Source organism: Coenobita brevimanus, chromosome 29, assembly GCF_032717465.1.
Source record: "Coenobita brevimanus isolate Jiangsu-jjx chromosome 29, ASM3271746v2, whole genome shotgun sequence".
NCBI classification, from domain to species: Eukaryota; Metazoa; Arthropoda; class Malacostraca; order Decapoda; family Coenobitidae; genus Coenobita; species Coenobita brevimanus.
Window position 1 is genome coordinate 45,055,698 of NC_136982.1, and position 12,725 is coordinate 45,068,422.

Below are 12,725 nucleotides of genomic sequence, written 5' to 3' on the forward strand. Positions count from 1 at the left end.
CCACCACCGTCCTTTGTCAAGATGGCAGTTATGGGGCAGCATGTCATTACCCATGCCCTAGATATTATCAACACCCTGGCATAGTAAGTGGTTGCTGGACTACAAGAGACCATTTGATTTATCACTGAGGGTAGAATCATCAGGAGGTAGCACTACACAGTGTGAGTGGACTGCAGGTGCACCCATCTATAGGAAGGTAAGTTATAAGTACATAAGTAAAACCACATGCTCAGTTAATAGGTTTATTTTCACTCTGCTTCTATTAGTTGTACATACGAATCACTATGATCAAGGCAGGGTAGAGTTTGTGGGTTGGTGACAGAAGTAGCTGAGGATGGGGAAGAGAAGTCAGGATAATCCCTCCTGAATGTCAGGAGTTTTTGGGTTAGGGAAGCCTTTTTCTGTATAGAGGAATCTTGGTATTTTTTCATCCAAGCCATCCTGGACGACTAGCTCTCCACTAATTTTAGGGCAGATTCTTTGGAAATACTCAGGTTGTTTGATGAACTTGCATATAGTATGCAGATATACAGAAAATATTAATAATCTGCATTATATGTGCCTAAATGAGATTGGATTCTACACTTCATCAGCTTACACCTAACACAGAATACAAAAGAACTTTGTACCTCACAATTCACCAAATAACTTGAATATTGGTCCAAATACTACCCTGGTCCTAAATTTAACTAGTTTAAATCCTTTAGATAACCCAATTCACTATCATACAAGAACACCATGACTGTCATACATTCATTTTTCCCAAGAATAAGCTTGGCACCACAGCCGGGTTGTCTTGCCACCTGACTGCCTGAGTTACATATTCTGTTCATTAATGTCTGATGTGTGAATGAACATGCTGACTGTGCACACACACACACACACACGCACACACACACACACACACACGCACATGCACACACACACCTATATCTGTCTATATAGATAGATAGATTCTATCTATATACAGTATATAGGTAGATGGATAGATAAAAGCTCAATCTATTTGTCAGGCATGACAGGGGGAGCACTGGCCAGATGACAGGGCTTCTGTTCACTGTAGGTTCATGCCTCTGTCCAGCAGCACTGTAGAACTTATTGCCTTGTCTCTCATCAGCTTTTCTGCATAAGGGAAAAATTTGAAGCACTTAACCAAACACACATGTTCAACACATTGAAAATGCCACATAAAAATTCTTTTAACAAAACAAGAAGACAATCTTTTGCACTTACAAGCAAGATAAACTGGAGAGTAACTGCAAATTGCAATACAGTAATTGGCTACATATGGTGACATACCAAAGCAAGAAGCTAATTAATCACGTCTATTGGGTAGGGAACACGGAAGGGAAAGAAATGTAATGTGTTTCATGATTATTTCGAACAGGATGTAAAGATGATACAGACTATTCTAATTCCTATCACAGGACAAAAATACAATTACAGTAATCAAGTTTCAAAATGGGTCATGTCTCAGAAAATAATTTAATAGCGGTTTCACTGGTACAGAAGTAATGATTGCATTTCAATATGACAAGTCTTTGGTTACTGATTTCACAATTTCTACAGATGTATATATGAATGTGTTGCTGTATTAACACAAGCAGCTTGTTGCCAAAAGAAACTACAAACTGAGAAAATATCTTACCTATGGTAAGCAACATCAGTAAAAAATAAAGTACAGCATTTTTATAATGTCAAAATAAAGTACAGCATTTTTATAATGTCCAGGAAATAGTTTACTACTAAATTCTTTGACATCATTTGGCCATCACATAAAACTAGATTTTTCCCTTTCTGTGGCACATGGTTTATACCAAGCAAAACCTAGAGTCACCAAAGCTGCTTGTAAGGAAAGTAGTAATAATTCACAGTATTTTGTCAAACATTTCTCTGTAGTAAGGTATACCATGACAAATACAGCATGACTTGCTTTGTCAATTAGGACTCATACCATGTAACTTGAATGTTTCATGTGGTACTCTTAGGCAGCCTAAACAAATAATATAATAAAATATGAGAGTGCAAATGTTACCAGTGTTAACATTCATGAATGGTTTACAGCTGATACACAAGTAATCAGCAAACTGCAATGTGTGGTGATTCTAGGATATTCATGCAAGTTCATGCCAAATGCCACAGCTAAGAAAATAACAATATATTTACACCATATTTGTCCCACTGTGGCATAGATCACCTGTCTTCATGAATTCACAAAACTGGTATTTTTCTTTTTTTACTAAGTCTGTGCTGCATTGAAGTTTAACCATCATTTTATCCCCTCCACTATAATGACAGTCTTTACTATATTCTTGTTAACTTGATAATTTTATTCAACTTAAAAGAGGTTCTTCAAACTGGATATGTTAGTTATCATACTGTATTGTTTATAAAGGTTCCAACATACTTGCATGTGTCAGCCTTGGTCACCTAATGGCGACTCCATGCTGCTTCATCTCTGGCAGCCTCCTTATTCACCTAACGTTCACACTTCTCACTTTCTGTGCCCAAATGTCATCCCTCATCCTCTCCACATGCCCAGACCATCTTAATCTACCCCTCCTCATCACAACACCAATATACTCCAGTCCCATCCTTCCTCTTGACTCCTCAGCCGTACACCTAGCCTCCCCAGGCATCACATTCAAGGACGCACCACACATCCTTCTAATCCGTCATTTCTGTAGGTTTGAGCCAACAAATATCCTCTTCCTTTACTGCCCAAATCTCACTGCTATACAACACTGCACTCCTAATGTACTGCATACAAAGATCCCTTAGCTTGGAGGGAGAGCCTTCCCAATGTCAGAAGTGACAATAGCTCCCCGAGCTTCCTCCAACCACTCCTTACTCTAGCCACAGAGCTAGCTGTAGCCCAACCTCCAGCATATAACATGTCGCTCAAATAACAAAACTCTTTCACACACTCACGAGACTCACCAGCAAGATAATCCTTTCACACCTGACTATCTCTGTATGCTCTCCTTGACACACTGCACACATTATAATCCTTTATTAACCCCTTCAATACCAAGGGGCTCTCATAAGCTGAATAAAACAGTCTGATATTACCCAGAATACAATGAAAAATGTGTCACTGGGCTGAAGGAGTTAAAGTGACAATATGCAAACGTTTCCCACAAACAAAAATATCATTTCGATGAAGTGTGATCTGAAACCTAAATATTCTTAATTTGTTCCTGGTATGTACAGGGGAAAGGAAGTATTCTTGTAATATATTTATGTGACACTGCCTTTCCTGACAAAGGTAATAGTATTACAATCATTTACACACCATTTATAGCCTCTCAGACACTAAAGGAAAATATGGGAGTTCATACTTAAAACTATGCTAATCATATTTAGTACAAAGTTAAGGAAACATCTGCTGCAGTAAGCAGATCTAGACAACTGTAATTGTTACTGTACACATATGGCAGGGTTTTACTACTCCCACTCATTTTCACTGGCATTCTGTACATAACAAAATTAAATAAAAAATTTTCAGTCAACTTTCTGAACAATGAATTCTCCGTGCAGCCCATTCTGAATGCTTCCTCATATTAATGAGTCATATTCACAAATAATTTCACTAATCTACTGCTCTAAACACACACTCACACAGAGAGAGAGAGAGAGAGAGAGAGAGAGAGAGAGAGAGAGAGAGAGAGACATTCGCTTCACTGGAACATACTGTACTTGTGAAAGAGAGAGATACATTCACTCCACTGGAACATACTTGGTATAAGCCACAAGGCTAAACTCATATGAATAGTAACTAAGTATCGACATTTATTATGGCTAATCTATATTATATCATTCACATCAATTTTTACATTTAACACATGTCAAACAAGTAAATTCAAAAGTAATCTGCTGTAGACATGAAGAAAAGCCAAGTAACATTGTAAACATGCAAGCGTTGTCATTCTCATATATGGATGTCCTTTTCATCAGAACTTAAAAGCACTTGAAGCAAAACATCCTTAAACACAGTCATTAACTACTCCAGAGTAACTAATGGGCATTAAAATGTCAGAGACGTGTAGTAAATTTGCACAAGTTGCCCCAAAAGCAACCTCCATAATCTCATCAGGTACATGACATTAGTCTCAATGGTGTGACACTTACACCGAGGCACGGCTCATCCTTGCAACTTTGCTCAATCTCCATCACACTTATGATACCATTAAGACAATTCATCAAACCGATGTCCAGAACAGCATCAGTACAGTATGTGGGCCTCCATGCCATAAGTTGTAAAATCATGGCAAACATCAGGCACTACAGTGTATTTCCTTTGCACAAGTCTTTAGTCTTGCACCTTAACTAGATGTATAAACTGTCAACAAACTTTTAACCAAACATTCTTCTATAATTCCTGAAGGAACATCTCAAAATTCACTTCTCTGCCAATAAGAAACTTCAACATTTCTGCTCGTATAAAGAATATTGTATCTTTTAACGATAACGTGTGTCAATTCACTGCTTCAAGCTAAACAGAATTTTCACCAACCTGAGTACCACCTGCTTCATGTGGTAGGGACATTACCACCCGATTTGTAGGCTTGAGAACTGTGACTTGCACTACATAAGGACCACCATCTGAGTGGGTCTCATGAAATGTGTCATGGGCTAATAGAGAAGGCGTCCTCAGGGTTACTCATCTTCATAAAGCGTTGCGTCCCCTTCCATTCTTGGTCGCTTGGTTAAAGGTTCTTGGTGTGCTGCAACCACCACCCCCTCTGCCTCCACCACCTCCTCCACATACTCTGTCGTTTGTGGTGCAGTGGTCACTGTGCCTACCATCACAGTAGTACTGCCGCTGCCTCTCACAGAACTGCTGCTGCCACTTCCAGTTATGGTGGCACCAGCTGAGCTACCCACACTAACACGCTTTATCTCACCATTCACTGTCGTCACGTACCCTCCACTGTAACAACACAAAGGAGAAACTCATTACTACACCACTTATCAAGTCAGGTTGTTGTTGGTCAACCCAGTTATGTCTAATGGAGCAGACTCATTGACTGCAGGTAAGCAACTGCCCCTAAGGGGTTGTCCCATGCCTTAAAATATTTGTTGATGTGTCTGTATCTTAGTGTGGCATTTGCTGCACTGTGCTCCATTATATTTTGTAGGCATATTGTACAAGCAGGGGACATGTCATCTGTGATTACAAAGCTATGCTGGTAACTGAGAAGAGCTGGGTAATGTCCTGACCTACGCTGAGCTTGAACTCAATTAGCTCCATTTACGGACACCTCCGATGGGTAGATGTCAGGAAAGGAACTTGTCATATAGCGTTCTGATACAGGTGTTGCATTGCCCTGTGTGTGAAGTAACTGTTTTTTCATTGCTAGTGTTGGAGTGTTTGGAGGTGGGATATTGTACAGAGTTTGATAATCTGTGGTAACTGTTTTATGTGCCTAGGTATGTGTGTGTCCTGTCATGTACTAACATGGGTGCCGTGTATTAGCGCAGGCTGCTGCAGAGAACTGTTGCCTTTCATATCAGGATAGTCTGACAGGAAAGGTTTTAGTTTCAGAGTGTAAGCAAGCTGTGGGAATGGTTTTGGTGCAACCATTGGTGATGCATAGGGTGTTGTTCTGCAAGGTTTGCATGGTGCTGTACTAAGTACCTGATAGCATGGGAGTCCATGCTGGAGAGGTATAGGACATCACTCAACTAATGTTTGTAAAAAGAGGCATAGGACATCACTCATCTAATGTACTGTTTGTAAACTGTGTTTCTTTTTGTTGCCCAAAGTCTGGTTCTGTAGTTGCCTTGGGTGCAATGAGTCTGGGAGTGCACTGCCACTTATGTCTTGTACAACATATGGTCCTTGAAGGAGAGTCAAGTGTAATAAGCCACTCGAGGAATCTTGGAGGAGGGTGTGTGTGGCATATGTACACTGTTCAGTGAGATATGGAATGGGGTACAAGGGTTTGAGGTAAATGTAAATAAAACAAAAGATGATATCTAAGGCTGGTGGCATACTGTCAAAGCAGAGGGAACATGGCCTTGTGCAAGTTTGCAATAAAGTTGTGGGGAGCTAACTCCATCTTGCACAGGGTTTGTGATAAGTGCCTGCACCAGAGGTGTAGTGGTATTAACCCCTTTGTGGCTGCCAGCATCGAATGACGTTTAGCCGATAAATAGCCGCAGGCATCGTTTGAGCGCGGTGTATAAAAAAAAACAGCAAATTTTTTGGGGAAGTGAACAAACGTTCTGAACAACTTCAGACTGACCTACACTACACCCCCATACATCCTATCAAGCAGTTCAGAGCCTGCTGCTGTGATGAGTGGATTTTCGATTTTTTTGCTCGTGGCCATGCCTAAACATATATAGTTATACCCATTATCTCGACCCAGAGAGAAAATATCTTTGTCCTCGCTTGCGAAACACACACAACCACCCTGTTTATGATTATGAATAAACACAGGCATAAACAAAAAAGACATGATAAGAGAAAAATAAATTTTTGTCTTGGTATTTTTTACTATTTGCTCAGGTTTGTTGTACTGGTTTGAATCATTCGATGCAGTGTGACTTGTAGAAAACTGTGAAAACTTTTGGGAAGTGAACAAACATCTGGGCCATGAGACTGACCTACACTTCACACACTCACACCTTATTTGTCAGTTCACCACCTGCTGCCGTGATGAGTGTATGTACAATTTTTCACTCATGGCCATGCCTAAACACACAGTTACACCCATTATCTTGACCCAGACAGAAAATATCATCTTTCTCCTCACTTGTGAAGAACATACAACTCCCTGTTTATGATTATAAGTAAACACAGGAATAAACAAAAGACAAGAAAATAAAGAAAAATTAATTTTTGTTTGGTACTTTGGTCTGGAGCCAGACAATGCTTGATAGACTGAGATACCACCCAAAGTTTGCTCAACTGAAAGAGCCACATTCACATTCACTCACCATTCATGCCTCCAGAATCCTGGCTCCATCTGATAAGTTAAAGAACATTGTGCATGTAGCTTCACACTTATCAGACAGATCAATATTCAAACAATATACTAAACATACAAGAGAGTGTTATTCTGTAATACACAAAATCATTCATTAACAAGTAAGCGCTACACAGCCTTCTATGCCACCTGAGTGTTAGGATGAACATGAACTTACCCATATTTAGTGAGGTGAGTGGGCAAGATAACCTGAGTGTGAGTGAAGGAGGTTGGGTCAGCTGAGGTCTGTACGATGACTTGGCCTTGTGTGAAAGAGGTGGACTCTCCTCCCTGCCCTCCACTGGTCAGCTGGATCTGTTTCAGTTCTCCCGTCTTACCGGACCCACCACCACTTGGCCCTCCTGCTGTGGCTATCAGGTACTTGCCTGAAGATCACAATGAAATGTGTGTCATGTTTCACAAGAAGGACGCTGCAAGCAACAGAACTAGTGGATGCTGTCACCCTGATCTCATATGAATGTGAACTTGGTGGACAGGAGGCTAAGGCTGCCTTACTCCAGCAGTCCACCATCCTCCTTTCAAAGGACAGGAAGGGAACTGAGATGTCTTTGTAATTGGACAGCCCAGTTGTATCTGCCACTACAAGAAGGCATCCCTCTCCAGCATCTTTTATTGTAGATAACAGATTGCAATAATGCAATAACCATGACAGTGGCAAATGGAGACACTGTTATCTCCCCTCGAAGCTATAACAACTAATATATACACAAAATATCGAAAGCTTAGAAACTCAGACACACCTTGCAATGCAGACATGAGCTGCTGGGAATTCTGAACACTGACTCCGCTGGTTCCTATCAAAGTTGCACCTGTAAGAGTAAACAGTATTAGGCATTCAAATTTAAATGTTATTCAGTAAGCTATATATTTTCTTCACTATTATCCCCATGAATCTGTGTGATGCTATTTTTTGTTTATTTTTGCTCGTACCAAACTACTCAATTCAATTTAGGAAAGGCTTCTCATAATGAAGGAGTTTACATCTACAGAAATATCACAATTATCTGTCGTTGTCACAATATTCAGCCATCGCGATATCCAGCACTTTTGGCTCGCCTCTACTGAAACAACATCCAGCAATTTTAGGCAATATCAGGCCCAGAAATGGCAAGCAATCGGCGGTAATATGCATTTTTTGGTAGTGATGTGTATCATCCGGTACAAACATGGGACCCAATTGGCGCGTAGGCAGACCCCGCAACATCCCAGTCAATCACAATGCACTGCAGGAGCTGCCCACCCAACGTACCAAGCCTACTGTTGCTCTCTCATTCTCTCCCATGGACAATGAATAGTAAGGAAGTATCTGTGCATTGTGCATTTGTGACCGACTCGATGGCTATCCTCTACTGCTGTGACTTACCCTGTGGTCCCCCATGCTGCAGCAATCTTTGTGAGAGCCATTTACCACTAGACCACACAAGATTGAGTGCACTGTCTTGCATGGTGTACTACTCTACCCTCCATCGATGCCAACACTAGGTAAGTACAGTATGATTATGACTATAAAATGTACTGTATTACTGTATTACATGTACTGTATCAATACTGCATTGTATTTTAGGCTGGATTTTATTCTTTTACTCATGGGTTGGAAAATTTTTAGGGTCGAAATGGACAGCTTAGGGTAGTGACACATTATCTGGCTCAGCGTTGAATGGATAGTTGATTCAGGATACCGGCTCAATATCCAGCATTCTGCATTATTCAGCGTGGAGGTTGGCTGAATTACGCTGGATACTTGAGAGATTACTGTATAAAATTACGTAACCTTTGCAGTTCAAAAGTTTGTTCTACATACATACAAAAGGATGCCATGCTCTCTTTATGTAATCATCATTCCCACAGTGAGGTTTGCCATGATGCAGCTGATGTTTTCTATGGAATGGAATGGAAGCTAAACCAAATGCCAAAAACAGCTACTAGTACTTCTCAACAGTTGCTGGAAGCTGTTGTGGGAGGGGGATGGTAAGCCACATACAATCCTCAGATGGCAAAAACACAGGCTTAGATAGTTAAACACTGTTCCACTATTCCACAAATCATTATATTACTGGTCAACTAGAACATTATGGGATGACATAAAATGGCTATTTTTACACCTCGGTGGTCTGCTTCTGGTATGGTGCTGACTACCACAAGGGAGTGCCAGATCCCTACATGGTGTATGTGCCGTACTATACCTGTAGGACAGCCTCACAGAGGCACCTGTTTACCCATGGTCCATGAGTCTGCTCGGCCAGACAAACCAGGACTAAGTAACAACTACAGCACAGAGGTGTTGGCAGAGTGAGTCAATCTACTGAAACAGTCTCTCTAGTTAATTACACTATGTCCACTACTTTAACCTGGCTTAAAACTCTTCATCATCGTCGTCTTAAAACTGTTGCTTCTCAATATTAAATGCTGAACTGTGGTAGGTGGGGGCGCCCATCATCCACTCACTCAATGTAGAGTGATTCCATATGAGCTCTACACTGATTGACAAGCCAAATGGTTTCCTGTACCCAGGAAACCATTTACTATGCTGGGTGGTAACCATATAACTGGGGTTTCTGGCAGGGTTAAGTGTCTCCCAGATTCCCTTATCCAAAATCACTAAATCATGGCAGTCGTTTCAGAAAGCCTCGGAGGGCCCAATACCTGCCCAGGGCCCCAACCAAATGGGCAGACTCGCGTGGCACATGTGGAATGTGAGAAGTGTGAATGAGGAGAGCAAGAAGGTGGAAGTGGTGAATGTGTTCATGAGTACAAGATATGCTGTGATGGCTTTGTATGAAACGAAGATGAAAGGGTGCGAAGTGGAGGAGTGGGAGGGTGTGAAATGTGTAAGATCGGGAATGAATGGGAGAGGACGATGTAAGGAAGGAGTTGCTTTGTTGATCAATGAGGTGTGGCAGAGTGGAATGACAGACTACAAATGTGTCAGCTTGAGGTGTATGTATGTCAAGTTCAAGTTTGAGAAGGTGAAAGTGGCAGTGATTGTAGCGTATGCACCGTGTTAGGACAGGAGTGAGAGAAAGACAGGTTTTGGGATGAGCTGGGTGAAGTAGTGGTGGAAATGCCCAGGAGCTATAAAGTGATCGTGATGAGGGATATGAACGGAAAAGTAGGCACTGGTCCTGAGGATGACATAATGGGTTGTTATGAAGCACCAGGAGAAAATGATAATGGAGATCAACTAAAGGATATGTGTCAGGAGAGGAGGTTGTGCATTTGTAATTTGTATTTCAAACACAAAGATGCACATAGATATACATGGTATAGCGGAAACGGGGATCATGTTTAAAGAAGCCTGATTGATTACGTGCTCGTAGAGAGGTCGATGATAGGAATGGTTGCTGATATGAGGGCTGTGAGAGGACAATGTGGAGGTCTGTCAGATCATATGATTGTGATATGCAGGATCAAGCTGAGAGGAGTGAGGTGGATTAAGAGAGAGAAGAGCAGTCAGGGTAAAAGACCAGGGGTTTCCCAGGAGAGAATCATAAGTCTGAAAGGATGATGATCCCAGGAGGGAATCTGGAGTTAGAAAGGATGATGAAGTGATGTTGGTGATGTGATATACCTTGATGCTGTGGGGGTGGAGGAGAGGGTGGGGCACTGGTGGTGTTGACGTCATACTGTGCTGCGGTGTTGAGAGGGTTGAGAGGGGAGGCGGTGGCCGAGTCGACATACTCCGGCACCGGTGAACCTTCTCGGGACAGGGACTCTGGCGTGGCCAGTCCACTCATGCCGATGTGTGAAGGGGACGCAGGGGCAGATCTGCTGTTCAGTGCCAGAAAACTATACTGTTCAATCATAAAACATCAAAGGAAATAATTATGCAAAGCCCCTGTAACACAGCTGATCAATGATTATTGGTTACTGTAGCGCAGATCTAATTTCCCTCCTAGTTACATTCATTCTGGAGAATTTCTTTTACAGTGACTTATTTCATGCCATACATAATCAGTAATTAACCCTCCCCCCCCAAAGACCTCACTCACCATAAGAAAATGCATTAGGGTGAAGCAGTGAGACAAGATGATGACCAACCTGTTTGAGAGGTGGGTGAAGGGGGTTTTGAATATTGGAACGCCTCGCTGCCTCCGCCTCTTGAAAGCTTGGTCCACCAACTTGCTCTCTGATGCTGGGTCAATCTTCCAGAAGCTGCCCTTGCCTGGCTCCTCCTGTGATCGCGGAACTTTGACAAAGTACCGATTTAAAGACAGGTTGTGCCGGATGGAGTTCTGTTGGGGAGAGTTGTAAATCTAGTAGTAGTAGTAGCAGTTGTGGTAGCTGTAGTAATAACTGCAGCTCCAGGATCCTCCTTTTGGGCATCTGGGAGGGAGCTGAGGGATGTTCATATAATCTGGCAGTGGAGCCTCTAGTTATAATGGTGCCACCATGAGATGGCAACCCTCTCTAGCACCTTATTTATCAAAATCATATAAAATGATATTTAGATCTGCAACTGTTCACTGTACTAACTTATAAAGCCTGTGGATGTCTTATTTATTCTTGTTACCTCCTAATGATTTTTTTCTTCTTAGAATCAATTTTCTAGGCAAGAGTACAGCCTTCATACATCCCTTCAATAGGAGAGGCCTTTCCTAGGCAAAATCAAATAATCAGGGAGGAGCAAAAATACATTTTAAAAAAGGGTGTTACCCAGATTCAAAGAATAAACACTTTACCACTATTGTTGCTGTTGCTTTACCCTGGTCTGTCTGGCCAAGCAGATCCGTAGACACACATAACGAGACTGCTTCTGTGGGGCCATCCTACAGGTACAGTACAGTACATATATCTTGTAGGAAGCCAGTGCCCCCTTGTGGTAGACAGTACCATGCCAGATTTGGACCAGGGTCCTTCCCCAAGGCCAGGTGAAAGGAAATATGAAAGTTTGGCTTCTTGGTGGATGCTGTAAATGCTTCACTCCACTCAAGGTACGGTGCACAGCACCATCAGGTGAAAGTTCATCAATGCCTCACTACTACTGTACAAAAAAACAAAAACAACAGTATATACCTGCCAGCCCTTGTCAGCAGTGCGATAATATGGGTAGTGTTTGGTGATGTAGGAGTAGATGCCACTTAAAGTCAGCTGTTTGTCTGGGGCTGAGGAGATGGCTTGAACAATCAGCTGAGCATAGGAGTATGGAGGCTTTGAGTCATCCTGTAGGTGAATTAAGTACTTTAGTGTACATGGGTGGGGTCGAGAGGTATAAGAGTAAGGATGATGCAAGCTGCAAAGGGGGCAGCCTGATGGCAAGGACAAGGTAACATGGAGTCAATTCATTTCTGGCCACCCCTTCTGGGATTAAAGCATCTAGCAATAATGAGAAAGGCAGACAGTTCAATGAAATGAGAGAGACTGGGTACACAGTTAAGGAAAATCACATTAAAAAAAAACAATTGTTCCATCCTCTTCTTTCTTTCCTCATCCTTCTGCTTACCAGTGACTTTACACTCCCTCTTCTGTTTTTCTTTCCTTTATTCTTTCCTCTTCCTTCTACCTGTGGGTGACTCTACATTGAGTGACAAGCCAAATGATTTCCTGTACACAAGGAAACCATTTACTATGCTGGGAGGTAACCATATAACCAAATTTTGGCACCTGGTGGTTTAGTGGACAATTGTGGCACTCCAATCGGATTGAGTCGGTGAAGGTTTATATCCAAGGGATGGTTGATGTTTACTGCTCACGTAATGCCACTCAGGGATGAGTGAGGCTGGTCACTCT

General features: G+C 41.9%; 1 protein-coding gene across 1 annotated transcript in view; it reads right to left on the minus strand.

Annotated features, from left to right (window-relative positions):
• Positions 1–229: 229 nt before the first annotated feature.
• The window catches only part of FoxK (forkhead box K), a 66,259-nt gene continuing 53,763 nt past the window's right edge, over positions 230–12,725 (minus strand). The window contains exons 5-10 of the mRNA XM_080268832.1: positions 12,012–12,158; positions 11,037–11,230; positions 10,567–10,766; positions 7,739–7,807; positions 7,156–7,363; positions 230–4,933 (exon numbers count right to left, since the gene is read on the minus strand). Of these exons, the coding sequence (XP_080124958.1) occupies positions 4,660–4,933; positions 7,156–7,363; positions 7,739–7,807; positions 10,567–10,766; positions 11,037–11,230; positions 12,012–12,158 (1,092 nt within the window). The 3' untranslated portion in view covers positions 230–4,659. The remainder of the gene's footprint in view (positions 4,934–7,155; positions 7,364–7,738; positions 7,808–10,566; positions 10,767–11,036; positions 11,231–12,011; positions 12,159–12,725) is intronic.